The sequence below is a fragment of the Carex rostrata genome, chromosome 34 (genome assembly GCF_964058835.1).
Source record: "Carex rostrata chromosome 34, lpCarRost1.2, whole genome shotgun sequence".
Taxonomy (NCBI): domain Eukaryota; kingdom Viridiplantae; phylum Streptophyta; class Magnoliopsida; order Poales; family Cyperaceae; genus Carex; species Carex rostrata.
Genome location: NC_135951.1, coordinates 12,650 through 32,290, shown reverse-complemented (window position 1 = coordinate 32,290; position 19,641 = coordinate 12,650). Strand labels below are relative to the sequence as shown.

At 34.6% G+C, this 19,641-nt stretch overlaps 2 protein-coding genes and 1 long non-coding RNA gene across 6 annotated transcripts; 1 reads left to right on the top strand and 2 right to left on the bottom strand.

The window, feature by feature from the left end:
- Window positions 1–6,675: 6,675 nt before the first annotated feature.
- On the bottom strand, window positions 6,676–10,745 carry LOC144549016 (uncharacterized). 4 transcript variants are annotated; one of them, XM_078297763.1, is made up of 9 exons: window positions 10,633–10,745; window positions 10,302–10,547; window positions 9,392–9,793; window positions 9,014–9,280; window positions 8,014–8,300; window positions 7,638–7,934; window positions 7,456–7,531; window positions 6,911–7,003; window positions 6,683–6,834 (listed from the first exon to the last, which is right to left on the bottom strand). In XM_078297763.1, exons 1-9 carry the CDS (start codon window positions 10,726–10,728, stop codon window positions 6,748–6,750), a joined length of 1,851 nt encoding a protein of 616 aa, XP_078153889.1. In that variant the 5' UTR covers window positions 10,729–10,745; the 3' UTR covers window positions 6,683–6,747. The 4 variants fall into 4 exon arrangements, with proteins under 4 accessions (XP_078153890.1, XP_078153889.1, XP_078153891.1 ...); XM_078297765.1 differs by having other exon boundaries at window positions 7,638–7,823; XM_078297764.1 differs by lacking the exon at window positions 6,911–7,003 and having other exon boundaries at window positions 6,676–6,834.
- A 219-nt stretch (window positions 10,746–10,964) lies between these two features.
- On the bottom strand, window positions 10,965–12,968 carry LOC144549038 (uncharacterized). The gene is made up of 2 exons (XR_013509546.1): window positions 12,849–12,968; window positions 10,965–12,081 (listed from the first exon to the last, which is right to left on the bottom strand). It is a non-coding gene; the product is annotated as an uncharacterized LOC144549038 (long non-coding RNA).
- A 4,980-nt stretch (window positions 12,969–17,948) lies between these two features.
- On the top strand, window positions 17,949–19,067 carry LOC144549216 (uncharacterized). Its single transcript, XM_078297947.1, has 2 exons — window positions 17,949–18,540; window positions 18,637–19,067. Exons 1-2 carry the CDS (start codon window positions 17,968–17,970, stop codon window positions 19,012–19,014), a joined length of 951 nt encoding a protein of 316 aa, XP_078154073.1. The 5' UTR covers window positions 17,949–17,967; the 3' UTR covers window positions 19,015–19,067.
- Window positions 19,068–19,641: the final 574 nt, after the last annotated feature.

The window sequence follows — 19,641 nt, the reverse complement described above, 5'->3', positions numbered from 1 at the left end:
ATAGGACTTTCTGATTAATGTGATGGAAGTGAGAGGCTTCCCTAACTGCTGGATCAACTGGATCAAACAACTACTGTCCACTTCTTCTTCCCGTCTGATTGTAAATGGGGATAGCACTGGGTTTTTCAAGCATGGTCAGGGGCTCCGCCAAGGAGACCCCATCTCTCCCTTACTCTTTCTCTTAGCTGCTGATGTGCTACAGCGCATGATCCAAGTTGCCAATAACCTCCTCCATACTCCCATCTCAACCACTGTCCAAGAATCCCTCCTCGTCATGCAATATGCTGACGATTCCATCTTCCTAGCCCAAGCCGACCATCTCTCAATCACAACCCTCAAACTGACACTCAAACTATTCACCAAGATCTCAGGATTAGGGATAAACTTCACCAAAAGCAGCTTTATCCCTTTAAACCTAAATGCCCAGCAAATTGAGGCAGCTCAAAACATTCTCGGTTGCAGTCCTACAACTTTCCCAATTACCTACCTTGGCCTTCCTCTTACCATAACAAAACCTACCAAGCAACTGTTCATGTCGTTGATCATGAAATTGGAGAAGAGACTTGAGGGGTGGAAAGGCAAATTACTCTCTAGGGGTGGTCGCCTTCAACTGATAGTATCCGTGCTATCAGCGCTCCAATTTACTACATGTCGGTCTTCAAGTTGCCTAAATGGGTGATTGACCGAATTGACCGTATCAGGAAGCACTTCTTGTGGGGGAAGAGCAATCAGGAAAAAGGAGGGATCCACCTACTGAACTGGGACATGGTTACCACGCCTAAGAATTGGGGAGGCATGGGAGTCTCTGATCTGCAGACTCAAAACATAGCGCTGCTCCTACGCTGGTGGTGGCGACTCTATGCCGCCTCTGAAGCACTCTGGCCAAAGTTTGCGATAGCTCTCTATGGCAGGAGAGCAACTCCGCGGGGCCCAAGAATCTGGTCAATCAGAGGATCATTTTTCTGGCACCAATTGCGGAGCATCAGAGTCTGGTTTACATGGTCAACGCGATGGACCATTGGGGATGGGATCTCAATGTTTGGTTTGACAACTGGGAGGCTATGATTGAACCCCCTCCCCAAGCCAACCCTCATATATCCTTGAGGCAAGCAGCAGCAGTTAGGAACCTGGTCCCAGACGAAATAAGGGCCTTAGTACCTGTCCTGTCGCTAGGGCATACGGATGAGCTATACTGGCGTTGGACTCATTCTGGAACTTACTCTGCTAGCTCCTTCTACAGAGCCTTCAAAAGTGGAGGGAAGCTTAAGTGGCAATTTGAGGAAATATGGAAGTGCAGGATGCCTCTCTCAGTTAAAATCTTCGCTTTTCTATCTCTTCATGAGAGAATACTCACTCAAGATAAGCTCTGGATAAGGAATATCCATGTCGAAAGTGGGTGTCACATGTGCCAAGACACCGCAATGGAGACTGCCCTCCACCTACTGGTACAATGCCCGTTTGCACTCCAGGTATGGTCCTTACTCAATGCCAGACTTGGGTTCTCCTTAAAGGCTCAAGGTTCCTGCATCATGGATGTTTGGGTGGACTCCAGACAAGTCAAGGGCAGTCTTTCGATTAACCAATGGAGTGTGTGGTTTTCCTATACTCTGTGGAATATATGGAAACAGAGAAATGAGAGGGTTTTTAGGAATATAGAACTGACCCCAAACTTGTTAGCTGCAAAAATCCTTAGTGAGGGCAGAATATGGTCTAAGCACTGTTAGGATGAGCAGAATAGATAGTGTTATAGCTTTGTATAAGCGAAAGGAAGATCAGTCGTTATAGCATAGTTGTATGCTTGTAAATAATTTCAAATCAATAAAACTGGTAGCCTCTGCTTGTTTCTCAAAAAAATATATATTATATTTAAATTGGATTACATCCTACTTTACATTATGTCATTCTGCTTATCATTTCTTTTCCCTTGTGAAATTAAATTTGGCAGCATTTTTGTGTCTCAACTGTTCCATTAAGTACTTGTTAATAAAAAAAGATAAAAATCTAGAGAAAAGAGAGAAACAATGAGACCTTGAGTTGTTGATGTACAGGAATTGAGGTCTCTTTTAATCCATCTCTGACAGTAACTCTTTTGCTGCTAACTTTTCCAGTCTCTTTGTCCTCTCTACTGGCCTCCATTCTTTGGTCTAGCTTGTACTTAATTTGGTACAGACTTTAGCCTTTAGGTAATCTAGCTATTATATATATAGCATAGCGTGTCATCCATTTCATCTTCTGTGGCGCACATGTATAAATCTCTAGGTGCAGTCGCCGCATTCTGACAAGCTTAAATGCTTAATAGATACTACAAAGCCCTTAAAATTTTCAAATTATAATCCATGTGCCTGCTTTAATCCTTGTTGGTAATTTGTAAAGAATAATTGTCTATATGACAGATAAGTATACAAGTATTTTTATAAAGAATTAAATGCGCATGTTTTACTCATAAACTATACCATATTTAATTAGAGAAGAGATCCGATTACCACAATTTTGAGTTACTACAAAGTTACCACAATTATTTTCTATATTTTTAAAGTTCAATTTGTCAATCCAAACCGTTCAACATGATCTCGACAATAAAATGTGCTTCTAGATCAAATTTTACATTTTTTTGAATTTTTTTACTATTTATTAAGATGGGTACAAAATTCAATGGTCTGAATTTGACTAGTTTTTGTAAAATACTTAATAAATAATAAAAAAAATTCAAAAAAATGTAAAATTTGATTTGCAAGCACATTTTATTGTCAAGATCATGTTGAACGGTTTGGATCGACGATTTGAACTTTGAAAATATAGAAAAATAGTTGTGGTAACTCAAAATTGTGGTAATCAGATCCTTCATTTAATTAATACCTCTATTCAAGAATGTGACATATATTCAATTAACAGTAGTTAAAGAATTTTTATAGGAACTTATTAAAGGAAGATGGTACATCACTATTATTTCCAACCAGATATGATAAGTATATAATTGATACAATACCTCTGGATAGCGCTCTAATTAACCAACTCAACCTGATGCAACTACTTTCTGTTAAACACTTTTAGTTAGACTTAGTTACTGTAACGACTCTAAGCAGTTGTACTTGTATTACTCTCTATAAATACAGTCTACATGTAAACAGAAATGTTAATACAATTAATTGAGCAATTCTTTTAATCAAGCTGGCTGTCTTCTTCTCTTATCTCTTTAATATATTGCAAATATGTCCCAAATAAATTTTCAAAAATTAAGACTAATAAACTATCAAAGATTATACATGTATTATTTTTAAATTTTTTTTTTTTTTTTTGCAAATTAGGCCCGCCGGTCATATCTTCTTTATTTAAATAAAGAGAGAGACAATAAAATATGAAAGCGGTCAGATGAGAAAAATAAACGAAGAGGGAAACATATTTAATAGTGTATCATGAAGAAAGAAGGTTAAAAAAAATAATCTTTTTAGAGAAGGGTTCAAGCCTCCATTTTTTCACTATTTTTTCACTAATTTGTCTTTAATTTTTAATTTTCTAATAATTAAAATTTTTAACTCAAATGTCATCAACAAAAAAAAAAATTAGATGTGTGATATTTATTATTTTCTTTATGTTTATATAAAAAAATATCACTTTTGCATTTTGTTTTATTTGAGATAAGAAGTTAAAAAAAAACATCAAAAATATTTCTGCATATTTTTTCAAGCTTCTAATGGTAATTAAAACAAAGTCAAATGTCGTAATTTTTTGCAAATGCATAAAACACTATTTTAGATAATATCTAATTGTTAATTTTTTCATTTGAGTATTGAAATTTAATTTAAGGTATTATATGAACTTAGTAAAGATTAAAAAATTGGAGTCATTTAAATTATTTTCATCAGTGCCAATTGGTAAATTCACGTACGTCCTAAATTAATAGAGTAAAGATACTATCCCCCTTTCCAGTCCCCTATCTGCCCCCCCCCCCCCCCGATTAATGGTTTATGGTAGTTAATTAATGCAATCATTAGTAGTTCCCCGCTAACTATAATTGAAAATCCCTCACTAAACTCGCTGAACTTCAAATTTTCCTTCTCCACGGCTTCCTTCTCCGAGTCTCTTTCTCGGCGTGGTGCACCGTCGAAATCCGGCGAGGAGAGTGTGGTGCACCGTCGAGATCTAGCAAGGATAGCGTGGTGCACCTTCGAGATTCGACGAGGAGAGCGTGATGCACCATCGAGATCTGACGAGATCAGGCAAGGAGAGTGCGGTGCACCATCGAGATCCGGGCGGGAGAGCGTGGTGCACCATTGGAGGGGTCCATGCTAGCCCAGCGAAGGTTGTCAAAGTGGAACATATGAATACCTTATCAGTTAGATATGAATACTTCATTTGTTAGATATGCATACTTCATGTTAGATATGAATACTTCTTGGAAGAGGTGGGGTGAGAGAGATGAATCTGACAATGAATTTTGAATTGTATAAATTATTTCGAACATGTATGAATACTTCGTAATCGTCAGTATTAATACTTTTTGGAAGAGGTGGGGTGAGAGAGATGAATCTGACTTTGAATTTTGAATTGTATAAATTATTTTGAACATGTATGAATACTTCTTAATCGTCAGTATGAATACTTCTTGGAAGAGGTGGGGTGAGAGAGATGAATCTGACTTTGAATTTTGAATTGTATAAATTATTTCAAACATGTATGAATACTTCGTAATCGCCAGTATAAATACTTCATTTGTTTAGATATGAATACTTCTTTATTTAGATATGAATAATATATAGATTCGCTGTAGTGGTCTCCAATCTTGGCAAATGTCGCTTTCAGACGATTGCGGTCCCCAATCCAGACTGTCACAAGACGTCAGGGGTCCCCTCCAACTTGTGTTTACATATGACGAATGGTTATGATAATACGTACGAATACTATAAATTCGTAGGTATGAATACTATACGTTTTGACTATTAATAAAATAACATTAATCTTGCTCTTTGGTGGTAGTTAGCACGTTTTAACTTTTTTTTTGTCTTTTAGTGCGGGGTACAGATAGGGGACTGAATTAGGGGGACTGTTAGTCGATCCCAAATTAATATTGGGTAATTAATTTAGAAGAGGATTAATTTTTAATCATCTATAAATTTAATTTTCCAGGTGAATGCCAAAGCAGCATCTTTCTTTTTTCTATTGAAAATCTTCCTCACTCAAAATCTGAGCCCTCATGGCGAAATTCTCGGATCCTGCTTTTCAGAAGAAAAGTTTTGTAAAGTTGTAATAGATTTGATAATTAAGATGCGTACCTTCACATGATTTGATAATTAAGTTTTTTTTTAGAAACAGCCCCTTCCGCTGGCTCTTTAATTGCTCTTCGAGCGGTTTTTTTTTTTAAAAAAATTTAAGAAGATGTGGCACTCATATCTTGTTACATACACATCGATACACTTGTACTGAAATTAGCCAGGGTATAAAACATCCACACGTTATCGATATTTTTACAATAAAATAATGATGTACGTGTTTTGAAATTAATCATAGAATAAATCATCAGCGCGTCATCTATATTTTTGCAATAAAACATCGATAAATTGTTCCCAACTCGTGCTGGGAATACAATGCACGAAGCAATTAACTGTAATAGAGGACCAAAGATCAATAAAATGCTAGACTTATTATACCCAGCACCATGGCAAGAGCTAGCCCTCCATTCGGGAAAAAAATAATAATAATAATTGCTGCAAAAGAGAGTTTCTTTAAAGTTTTCGATATGTTATATTAAGTGATTGATACATTTAACCTCCGAATCAGCAATTTATAAATATAATATACGAGGAGAAATTCACTTACAATATTTGTAAGTTATACTATTTTATAATATTTTGGTTTTGCAATTTTCAAAATTAAAACAGTCAATCCAAACCATTCAACATGAGACAATCACTAGTACAAAAAACCCCTTCACTGACTGTTCAAATACCCCTACACCGACTGTTATAGCGACGTCAGTAAAACCAGCGCCAGTGAAGATTACCATTTACTGACTCCCTAAAAACAGTCAGTGTTGGACTCAACACTGACTGTTTTAAAGTGTCAGTGTTGAGTACCAACACTGACTCTTTTATAAAACAGTCAGTGTTGAGCATCAACACCGACTCTTTTAAAAACAGTCAGTGTTCACAGCAACACCGACTCTTTGTCAAAACAGTCAGTGTTGACACCAACACCGACTTCTTTAAAAAAGAGTCAGTGTTGAGCACTAACACCGACTCTTTTATAAAAGAGTCAGTGTTGAGCACCAACACCGACTGTTTTTGAAAGCAGTCAGTGTTGAGCACCAACACCGACTCTTTTAGAAAAGAGTCAGTGTTGAGTTTTGACACTGACTGTCGGTGTAGATGTTAAAAACGTCAATATATATATTAAAAACAGTCAGTGTTTGCTTTATAACCGTCAGTGTTGATATAAAAATTTCGGCATGGTTCTGTTTATATTTGGGCTAGCCTCCATATTTTTGCTAGCCATATATTAGTATTTAACAATTGTTGATGTTAAACAAAGTATCATACAAATAATTTAGACAACATAATATATTCATTCACCATTCACCAAAAAAACACAACATAATAGACTCATTCACCAAAAAACACACTATAACAAAATTTACATGAAAAATATGAACAACATATGCAACTAAAATATGAACAACATATGCAACTAAAATATGAACAAAATATGCAAATATAACAAAATTTACAAAGCATTACATGTCTTGTAATTAGATTAGTAGTTGTCCAAGAAAAATTTACACCATTGTTTTGTTATTGCATGAAGTTGCGTCGATGTATACTTTTTTGTCGGTAAATCACACTGCACGAGGACATATTAAGTTAATTTTATTCAAGTTATATGAAAAATGAATCAAGTTCAATTGTAAAATACATACATCAGGAAAAACATCAAATTGCGTAGTGACTAGGTCTTGCATGTGTTTCATGACGTAAAATCCACACACCTTCCCACCTTCTTGCTTAGGGCTCTGAAATGGTTAATGTAAGGAAAAGTAAGCATGTGAAGAGGTTCCAAAATGGTTATTTATATATATAGAAGACTTTTTTTTTTCCATGCCATATTGCCGTTATGTAAAATTAATGTGCATTTTAATTAGTTTTATCCCAATATGGTTGTTTGGTATATCTGTATATATAATCAAAATTCACCACATGGCATGCACGGTGGTGCATTCCCTTTATTATGACTATAATATGAAATAACTACAAGCAAATTAGAACTGCAACATAATATTCTACAAAGAATATCGTCACATCTAATTCTGAAAGTGTCTTCTCTAATTATTCATGTTAGTACCAATAATACCATGAACCTGACTCTTGAGTCTTGAGGATATCAGTAGGTTCTACTTCTACAAGGATTCCCTTAGGAATTCGAAAAAATCAATTATCAAATTAAAAAGAGTGTACAAGTTCACACCTTAATGTATTTCCACTCACATTCCTTTGATCCCTCCTTGTGCACTCCTCCAGCCTCCACATAAGATTCAAAAATGCTAAAATTATTAAATACCAATGAATTAATTAGTAATTATCATCAAATAGTATGTTGATTAATTGTAAGTAAATGAAATTAGACTAAATGAAAGATTTATTTCTCACTCTTTAAAATGCCACATGATATCGTAATCTAGTTCCTTTGGTGGTAGAGAATCGATAACATACACCATATTATCACGCAACACAAAAATTAGAAGCAACCAGTGACCATTACAATCATACCCTTGAATGTATGGTGCCAGGATAAATTTCTTCTCCTGCATATTTTTGAACGAATCAAGCAAGTAGCTTGAAGCGGCCACCTTGTCAGTATCAAAAAGTAACTGAGATATCATACTAGGGTTCAAAAAACCAACGTCAGCCTCGCGACCTAGATCGGTGACATGTCTCTTCAAAAATCTGAAAATTATTACATAATTGTTGGAAACAAGTAAATTGTAAAATTAATCACTATTCGTATGAAGTTAAACAAACTCACATAACCCAGATGGATATTATTGAAACATCGAGCTTGTCTTGCTTGGCTAGATCCTTCAAGTCGTCAAAAGCTAAGTTAATTAACGACTGAGGTTGTAAGTCACCCTCCTTAATTTTCAAGAGAAACTCATTCTTATCAGGCGGCTCTCTCATCACCCTCTCATGTATGGCTCTGAACTCAGGTCCCACATTCGCTAAACTTTTCTTTGAAATAAGCATCTTACGATGCATGAATTCTGCAACTTCATTAGATACCGACTCGGGCATTGAATCATCTTGGTCTATATACTAGAACAAATAATAACTTGTTAAATAAAAATAATTGTGATACACGTAATGAGATATTGATGATTAGGGTATTTTCTGTAAGTCCAGACATGATAATTTTTCTGGTTTTGCTGATTAGGCCTTTTTATGGTAAAACTGATGAAACTTGGTATAAACTTTGTCTTGGACAAAAGTATCATGCTTTCAAAACTGCGGTATTTAAGTGAATACTACAAATGTTAGTGCATTTCTTTTATATCTCATCCTATCTTTTTTATGTTCCTCTTTCTCTGGTTATGATTGAACGATGCAACATTCTGATATTTGAACTTAAAAACTGCTACAATTCTGTTAAACAGTAAAGACTGACAAATCAGTCAATAATTCCTAGTCTTATTTTTATCAGATTTCATGGGCTCTACTTCTTTCAAAAAAGACTAAGACCAAGTGATTAACTAATAGAAAGGAACAACAAGGCCAAAAGAAACAATTAGAAAAAAATATGATCTAAATGTATACAGGTGCATTAAAGAAAGGGCTGTGTCCGAGAGAACACACAGTACCTAATTGGGGTATACCCAAAAGTGTATATCCATGGTTGTTGGTTACCATTACTAGGATGTCACTGTCATTTGTACATATTCATCTGAGCAGAGCAGAATATGCTCAGAGTATTATACATGCAGATTAATTAGAATTATCTAAAATAATTTCAAATTTTAAAAAAATTCTACCTCATCCAAAACAATCGAATCTTTGGGCCATTGAATGAAACTTCCCAATGTGTCTTCGATTTTGACAAAATCCTTATTAATTTTAGTTGGAAGAGGAAACTTGAGATACATTTCGTGAACAGCAGAATCCACCTGCACTTTCATGTGGTCCTCTAACAGAGGCACACAGTGGATAAGTTCGTCCGTCTTCCTCGGCCATACCCTAGCGTTTGCCATCTTGATGTGTTCCTCTCCAATTTTACAAGTGAGATAGCAAGGTGAGATTACCTAGACATTCAACAACAAAAAAAAAAACTAAGTTAGACAATGTAGTGCATTTGTTAATTGAAGAAAATGCACTTACTTTCAATTTTTAGTTGTAAATAAAAGTATAAATACCTGAATCGAATCCAAAGGGTTTGTCGCAACTGCATTGGAATGGTGACTGCTGCGACGTAATCCCGGACTGTTTTGATCTGGTGCAGCTTGTTGCATTTTGAGCTCAGCAAGTAATTCAGCCCGCATATCCCTTAATTGCTCAAACATTTGCTCCTTCATCTCCTCCCTCACTTTTGCGTAACATTGTCTCTGTATCTCCTCCGCAAAAACCTTCATATCGGCTTGGTTAAATCCCGTCTTTCTCGGCGCCCTAAGGATATTTAAGCCTTGTTTCCTAGTCACGTGCGCCCCAAGACCCCTCGTCCGACCTGTTGGTTCCGGGTTCCCTAGAGAAAGCGTGAGAACATCACTCGAGCCACTTACTTCGAGGTCCCCCGAGTCGACCTTTTGTTGTGTGTCTTTCTGTTGGAAATATATAAGAAATGAGAATTAGATTGAAGAGCATGTTGAATGTGTATGTTGAATTACATCTTTTCAGTTTGTTGTCTAAGCAAGGCAGTTTTATTTTTTCAAAAAAAAAAAAATCATGAAAACCAAAACACTATGAAATCAGGTAAAATCAGTAAAATAGTGTAGGGTTAAAATCAGGTCAAATCATGAAAACCAGATTAGGGTTAAAATCAGGTCACATATGTATCCCTTAATTATTTGATATGATAGACACCCGTGTAAGATGATGCTGTTACCAATCAAATTCTTAACATAAATTCAAAAAAGGGTATTTCTGTCTTTTATTATTTTATTCATCTATTTAATTATGATTAAATTCAGAATTATTGTGTACCGGATAAATATAAGAAATAAAAGAAGAAGTTGAAGGGCATATATATAACTCAGCTTACAATGGCTATATATATAACCCTGTATCTATCATATCAAAAAAAAAAAAAGTAAAGAAATCAGCACTTACAATGGTCTGTATCAGAGCTTGGGTCTTTGGAGGGGCCTCAAGCGTCCCATCTGGTGTTGTTCTCATTCGTCCCAATACATAAAATTGGCACCTTTGATCCTTTATATCTAGGATAGGTGCCAAATCAGCAGAGTTCTCTTTTAATTTTTTCTTCCACACGCGTTTTTTCACATCGTATCCACGAGATCCTAAGCGGTGTGGGTTGTCATTCCTCTTGCACATTTCGCGGTTATTCTCACTTAATTTCTGCAATCAAAGTAAACATGCATGTTAGGTATAAAAAAAGAAATAAAGAAAAGATATGATAAATAATGATTTGATTAAATAGTACCTGAAACTCTTGCGTCGACTTTTGCCTCACAAATTCTTCCCAACATTGTGAGCTTATCCAATTGTATTTGCTGAATGGTTCTTGGTCTGCCCTCATGTAATCATTTACGAGATCACTCTCTTTCCGATACAATATGCAATCGTTCGGACATGCATGTATTCTTTCTACATCGAGACCCATAGGACACAATAATTTTTTGGCTTGATAACATGATCTTGGTAACTCATTCTCATCTGGGAGCATATCTCCTAAGAGTTTTAATAAAGCCGTAAAACTTTTATCACTCCAACAGTTACTTGCCTTTAAATTATACAATTTTAACACAGCATCCATTTTTGTAAAATTATCACAACCAGGAAACAAAGGTTTTTCAGATTCAACATACAACTCTTGTAAATTGTCATTTTCATCATCACTAAACATTTCTCCTAAATTGTCATTCGGGTTAAAATTATAATTCACATCCATTTCCTGATCACTATCAACACTGGCATCCTCATCCTTCTGGTCAATCTCAGTACTAGCAGCGGTGCTTGTTTCTCCATAACTCTCTCCATGCTTGGTCCAACGTGCATATCGCTCTTTAAAACCACGACGAATCAAATGATTTTTCACTGTTTCAATAGTGCGAAACCTCTTCAAGTTCAAACAGTCTTTGCATGGACACGGAATCGTGTCAACACCCTTTGCCTTCATATCTTGCTCAGCAAATTTTATGAAACTTTTCACACCCTCCAAATACTCAATGGTATTACGACCTCCATACATCCAATCTCGATCCATCTGTAATTATAAAAATAATTAGGTAAGAGGTCAGTATATCTTAAAATTATAATTTGGGGCTTACATAGGGCCGGTGCACAATCCTAACCCACTCTTTGAATGCTTTGTCTCAGTAGTGAGCACATGTCAACGTGATTTGGTATTCAAGAAAAATTCGGCAGCATTTCCCCTTTGTTCCCCAAGTACGCGTAAAAATCTCATCCGTTTGGAAATGAAATCCAATGCGTACTCGTGGGAACAAGGATAAATGCTACCAAATTTTTCAATAATACCAAATCCGCTGACATATGTTCACATCCTAAATGAGACAAAACATTCAAAGAGCAGTCCCAACAGGGAACTATTCAAAATTAATCCCTATTGGATTAATTTTGAATGGGCATCGACCTAAAAGGCATACTAAATGTTCAAGGGAAATTGGAAACGACCGCACAATACAATAATACTAAGCTACAAACTATCCATATATAATTTGGTTGAAATTAGGAATACCATGAAAAAAAAAAATTAATCTAACCCATCAACAAATTTAATTAAATTTACCTTCTCTTCTGAACTTGGATTAATGATGTAAGTCACATAGATCGCTATATGTAAGTTTGTAACAAAACAATCACATAAGCTAGCCAAATTTTGCACCTTGTACTGTGCCTTCTTTTGGTCAATCTACACACACAAAAAAAAAAAAATTTAAGTATTGGTTGTTATATAATTGAATACTTTTATAGGTTTCCAAAGCTTTTACAATGGATATAGATAGTATGGATAAAAACTACGTATAACAACAGATTTTGGCTAGAACCATGCTAATAGAAACATGCATATCAAATTAAGCTAATTTACTACATATGCACCAAAACCATACTGATAGAAACACCAGGAGCAAATTAGTAAAATCCAAAGGAAATAGGACAAGAGGAGAGTACAGAGACACACATTAATTGATATTATTACTAGGAGGAACCGGGGCAGGAGTAGTGACAGTATGTGTAACTGACAGGAACCGGGGCTTGAAGTTAGTAAGCTAGTACTATTGCTTACTCCATATATATAGAAAACTAACTGGGACAGTGAAAGGGTTGGATTAACTAAGAATGTAGAAAATTTCCTATTTGTAAATGAATTAAAACAATATGACCCTTGACTCTGCTATAGCAGGGGCGGACCAAGCATGTAATTGAATACTTATCATTTAATACTTTTAATAACTACTGTCCTGCATCAGAGTGGTTCTGATTTTTGGTATAATTTTGATAGATGACTACTGTCCAACAATTTACAGAACCAATTTTGCAGCAGGTCCGAAATTTTCCAAGTTGAGAAAATAATTAAGATGCCCAAAATTCACAAAATTTCAAACATGGGTAACACAAATACCATACGTAAAGCAAAAAAAAGAATCAGTTGCAGAGCTAAAAAAGAGCAAATCTTACCGCGTTATATCGCAGTTCAGAGGAGATGAATCTACGGCGTTAGGAGGGGAGAAAGAGGATGCGATCGGAGAAGAGGGAAGTGCGGCTGAGCGTGGTGAGGCAGGTCAGAACAGTGGGGCTAAGCGGAAAGGAGGCGGAGAGACAGTAGAAAGGAGGCGAAGAGCGAAATGAAATTTACACGGCTAACCTAAATTGTTATAGCAAAATGAAACAAAATCACTGACGGTTCAAACAAAACAGTCAGTAAACAACTCAGCACTGACGGTTCTGAAACAAACAGTCAGTAAATTTATCAACACCGACTGTTTTAAATGAGTCAGTGTTGGTGATTAACACTGACACCTTCAAAACCGTCAGTGCTGATAACTAACACCGACCCTTTTTGAAAAAACAGTTGGTGTTGCTAGTTAACACTGACTGTTTTTCAAAAACAGTCAGTGTTGGCTGCCAACACTGACTGTTTTCTTTAAAACAGTCAGTGTTAATCCACCTCTGACTTTATTAATGTGTTTCAATTAAAAACAATAAATTATGATCTACGTAACAAATTTCTATCAAATAATAAGAGTAATTATTTAAGCCATTTTAACTGAAGAAGTAACCAAATATGCCCTTTATACATGGCTCATGTACGTGGGATAGATCAGACAGAAAATTTGGTGCTGGCTTAACATATGCTCTCTGTTTTGCTTGTGTTTAACATAATTTCAACTGTTGCCTTTCCTTTGGGGTGAATCCAATTTTTTCTGCAATAAATATATACACAACATTAGAATAATTTTATGCAAAATTTGAAGTTAGAATTAAATTGAATTTAGAACAACCCACCTTAATTTATGCAAAATTCATATATGCAACATGCATGTCATGCTATATAATTTTATGTGTCAAAATTATTTAACAATTTAAATTTACAAAATTCTAAGTTTCTAATTAACATATTTTTATTTTTATGTTCTTCAACATAAATTATATTATCATATTATTTATTTATGTACATACTTTCTTAACAACTAATCAAAGTTTAAAAATATATTATAAATTTTGGAAGACTTGATTGTATTGTAAAATATCCACAAATTACTTAATTGGATTCCCTTATCAAATTTGTCAATGAAAGCCAAAACCCGGTTGAAATCACATTTCATATAATTAACTCGTGATTTTCTTTAGGATTCTCCGTCTTCTTGTATTATCTTGTGATTATTAAATTCGTATTTGTAAAAACTTGAAAGATTTTAAGTTTTAACTTGATATTATTAAATAAATTTATGTATTACATGTGTTCAATGAAATGTTCAAAACAAAATAATATATTTTTAATTATGATATTTGAAAAAAAAAAAACAAACAGTCAGTGTTGAGTAGCAACACTGACTGTTTTTAAAGAGTCAGTATTGCTACTCAACACTGACACTTTATAAAGAGTCAGTATTGATCCTCAACACTGACTCTTTTGGAAGACAGTCAGTATTGAGTACTAACACTGACTCTTTTCTAAAAGAGTCAGTGTTGAGTACCAACACTGACACTTTTTAAAGAGTTAGTATAGCTACTCTACACTGACGCTTTATAAAGAGTCAGTGTTAGTTCACAACACTGACTTTTTTTCAAAAGAGTCAGTGTTGGTGCTCAACACTGACTCTTTTGCGAAAGAGTCAGTGTTGAGGACCAACACTGACTGTTTTGCAAAAGAGTCAGTGTTGAGGACCAACACTGACTGTTTTTAAAGCGTCAGAGTTGGTAATCAACACTGACGCTTGAAAAACAGTCAGTGTTGGTATTCAACACTGACTCTTTCTTGAAAAATAGTCACTGTTGATAACCAACACTGACTGTTTATAAAGTGTCAGTGTTGAATAACAACGCTGACTGTTATTTAATAAAAGGGTCAGTGTAGTGTGAGCAACACTGATGCTTTGCTTAAAATAGTCGGTGATGAAGGATCGGTGAAGGGGTTTTTTGTACTAGTGAATATTGAAATGTGTTTGGAGATCAAATTTTATATTTTTTTAAATTAGTTTACTATTTATTAAGTATTTTATAAAACTGTAGTTTTTTATTGGTCCAAAATTATCTAAAAACAATAATTTTGTAAAATATTTAATAAATAGTAAAAAAATTCAAAGAAATATAAAATTTGATCTTCAAGAATATTTTAATATAAAGATGTTAAATGGTTTGGATTGATTATATAGATTTTGAAAATCTCAAAATCAAATTATTGTAAGATGTTGTAACTTATAAATGTTGTCAATGGATCCCTTCTCACATATATATATATATCACGTAACTCATACAATATAATTATATATTTACGAATATAATTTGTATCATGTGATTCATGCAATAGTTAAAAATACAACCCCAATATTAACAAGTTGCAAGCACGCCAATCTGTAAAACCGTTTACTTAAGTTGTATATCTGAGGAGGGATCAACGCACATTGTGAGTTGTGACAATTAAACCAAGTTGGAAATTGAAAATTAATAGTGAGATAAAAACAAATATATTCTCAAGTAAGAAGAGCTGTTCAAGAGCTGTCAGGCCGGACGTACAGGTAGGGGTCAACCATCTCACACTTATACAGTTAAAAAAACATGATAATTTCAGGTAGATTTGGGTTGTGTAATCAAAACCGTACGGTTTGTACTAGTTTCGATAAGCTAGTCAATTATTCGTTAGTCGGAAAGCTCTTAGTTCAGACTTTAGAAGACCATTTATAGATACTAGTAATTGTGCCCGTACACAGCAACAGAAGCAAATTATGTAGTAGAAAATATTAAGCTCCTTAATAAGGAGGAGATATAATTTAAATCAGATTTGTAGAGAAAAATAGTTAAATACTATATTTATCTACAAGATAACACATGTGAACTCTCGTGTAGTGGTAAGAAGTTTGGCACCAACAGAATCCAACTAGGTTTGAAAAAAGACGATGCTATTAACATTATTTGACTTGTTGTGCACTCTAGCAGCAGTGCAGCTCCTTAATTAGTGTTATATTTAGACTTGATACATCCAAATGACAAATGAAGTCAAAGTTATAAAGAGTTAGGACATCATTCATTAATATATTAAATGTCTTATTTTTTGACATACACCACAAACAAGAAAAGTAAAACACCACAAAACTATTTAAATGAAAATACTAAGATCTTAAAAAGAAAAATAAAGAAAAAGGTGGACCGCCCAGTGGAGTGGTCAGGACCTCGGAGTGGACCGCATGACTAGGAGGTAGTTGTGGCAGTTCTGAAAAAAAAAATCGAGAGTATTTTCATTAAAACTTTTTGTAGGAGCAGTTTCACATGTGATTTAATGAAATCATGCTTTTAAGTAGTGAAATTTTAGAAGACATGTCCACTAATTGTCCCTCAGTTTCAAATTTCCAAAATATTTACAATTGACAATTTTGTCAATATTCTGAGTTCAAATTTTTAAGATAAAAGTATATATGTAAGAAAAAATGAACATAAAATTGTAGTATTTATTCAGTAAGTTCACAATTCGAAAACATTGTATTAAATTTGAGAAGGATTTCAATGTCTCATGTCTTTCACACCTTATATTTTATATCTTCATTTTCAAAGTTTAAAATGTCAATCCGAACCGTTTCACATGATATCCATACTAAAATATAGTTGGGATGAAATTTTAGAATTTTTGAAATTTTTTTACTAATTTTTAGGTTAGGTGGAAAATCATTATTATTTAAATGGTCTAAAAATAGTGATTTTGTATCTATCTTAAAAAATAGTAAAAAAATTTTCAAAAATTATAAAATTTTATTCTGAGGCATATTTTTGTATAAATATCATGTTGAGCGGTTCAGATTAATAGTTTGAATTTTGAAAATAAAAATATGAAATATGAAATATGATGAGATATAAAAAATATAAGGTATTAATTGGACCCCTCCATCAGAATTTGCAGTTCAAAATATAAAGAAATATATCAAAACATATCTCATTTGTCGTTTCCAAATAATAATACTAAATGTTCTGATATTCTTGTTCCAGAAGAGACTGCCTAGGACGAAATCAAGCAAATTTTAAAGATGAATTGAGCAAAACCCTAGGGACGAAATCAGAAAAATTCTCAGAGAGAGACTCAGAGGGTTGACGAGTAGTTGAAGGAGAGCGGCGTCGGAGCGCCTCTGCTGTCAACATTTTTTTCTCCTCTCTCAATACCGGTTGTAAAGCCTCGGTATAGGTTAGCTCTATTCAATTTCCCATGATATTTTTCTGCTCTTCTTTCCTCTAAAACATATGACCTCCGTTGGGGCAAACAACGAACTTGCTTCTACAAGGTCCAGCTAAGAAAGCAAAATTGTCTGGAAGATCAAAGCTTTCGATTGATAACAATTAATGGATTTTGCTATGACAATCAACACATAAACCAATAATCCACCTAAGGCAATCAAGAATTTTAGGTAGGAATAAGGAAGATGTCAGAACCATAATTACTTATTCTATCTAGTTTTTGTTCAGCATTTACACGAACGGCGTTTTCTTGATGTGAAAATCCTTTGGTAGAAGAGCTAATTCAACTGTTCAATGTGAAGTTATCATAAAACCTGGCTCAATTCTCGCCCTGTTTATAATAGTAATACTATATCTAGGTTTGATTGCTCAGTTACTGTGAGAAACAAAGCCGGGCCTGAGTTTTGAGAACCATACCTTAACAATTGACATAGCCTGTTGTGAAATTCTTACATGGTGATGTAGTTCATTAACTGAATTTGTCTTAAATTATTTTGAGCACAGTGGTTGAGCAATGTCGAAGGAGGAGTCTGACATGATAAGTCATTTCCCAGATGAAATTCTCCAACATATTTTGTCCTTTCTAGGGACAAAAGAGGCCATGCAAATGAGCATACTGTCAAAGAGATGGGTCAACCTCTGGGCCTCTTTACCTTCTCTCAACTTCAACCCACATGACTTTGGAGCTCTCAATATTTTGGAGAAAAAATTGTTTGGTGCATACTTCAAAAGATTTGTTCAGGCCGTGCTATACAGGCGTGAAGCACCATTCTTGGACACATTCCTCATTAAATTTCCCAAAATATTAGACAGTTATACATGCTCTGATCTCGTTCGCATATGTGTTAGCTATGCAATGAAGCACAATGCTCGAGTTTTCTCTATGCATGCTTCAATCCCCTCTCAAGAATTGATTGCATGCCTTTTCACTTGGGAATCCATCGAGGAACTGTGCTTACAAACAAGTTTTTGGCATCTTCGTATGCCAGAAGTAATACCAGCGGTTGTCAATCTTCCCCGCATTAGAAGAATACATCTACAAAATAGTATACTTGATAGTAGAAGCATCTCCAGACTTTTTGCAGGGTGTCCAAAACTGGAAGATCTATCATTGGAGAACTGCTTCGGGGAATTTTCATTCATCTTCAGCCAGAAGCTAAAGATCTTGTCTCTTCAGGGTTGCAGATCTAAAGTTCCACCAAATAACAAAACTGTTGATATAACATCAAGCCTCCATGGGAACACATTAGAGTCAACAATTACTTTTTATTTTTCTGTGGTACAATTCATTTTGAAAACTCCAGGTGCATCTGCACTGAATAACCCTCCATCCTTTATGCAAAGCTTTATCCATGGCTTTGATTTAGATGACAATCTTCGCTGCCTTTCTGGTGTTACAGTGCTCAAATTACATAGGCAAAATTTTAAGGTACATGTGCATCTTTGATTTCAAACCTGTGTAATTTTTGCTACCATAAACCTTCTAAATATTATTTTGTTTTTCTCTCTCTTGTGGCATACTCAGATGTTGGAAAAAGAGTTACAGAAGCTTGAAGAATTCCACTGCCTAATGGAATTGTGGCTTGGGGGATGGTGTATGATTTGTAATTTCAGTCCAGTTGCATTGTTCCTTCAAAAATCACCTAATATTCAGAAGCTCATTTTATACAACTGCGGATGGCAATGTCGAGGGGAAAAGACAGGCATTAACCAAATGGTTGATAATTTTATATTGCTTAAATCATCTCAGTGCAAGAATCTTACTGTGGTTCATATCAAATTGTCGAAATATCCTATTAGAGTCCATAAGGTTGAAAAGGCTTTGCTCCCACACAGAAAAGAGTTTGAGAAAAATCATCTTGAGATCGTTTTATCTCACATTGATGGACCTTTTTGGGTTTAGTGTGTTAGATCGATCATAGTACATTTTATTAATTGTAATAGTGATGGTATTATGTGCGTAGTTAAACTGAGCATTAATTTATTGTTGTCGTCGTAGTAATAATTTATCAGAGTAGAGAATCATGTTATACAACAATTATTATTCTAGAAGATTTTGTACGTAGCAGTTCGTCGACAGCATGGAATTGTGTTTTATTTATGGATTTAATTTTGCTGTATATGTTGCATCTTGATATGTACGAAGTATGATATTTGTTGTTACTCTGCTATTGAGATGCATACAATATACTTCGAAATAAAAATTATACTGTCGTTTCTACTTTCTATTGAATCTTAGATCTTACAGTGTCACAAACTATGTTGCCAATGATGTGTGGTAATGCTTGTTAATTTATGTACTACAACTTTTTTACCAACTGCTGTACCTTCACTTCCTTCTTCATGAAGATGCGCTCATTTCGTTCTTTCCACAGAAACTAGCATGTGCAACTGAATCTCGATATCCAGGCCGATTTGCACAGCCATCTGTTTTTTTTTAAACCCAGGCAGAAGCTGCCTTGGATAGTTGTATTAATATTTAAAAAGTTTACATCAGTGCACTATCAGCCTTCCTTCCTTTACAATTTTA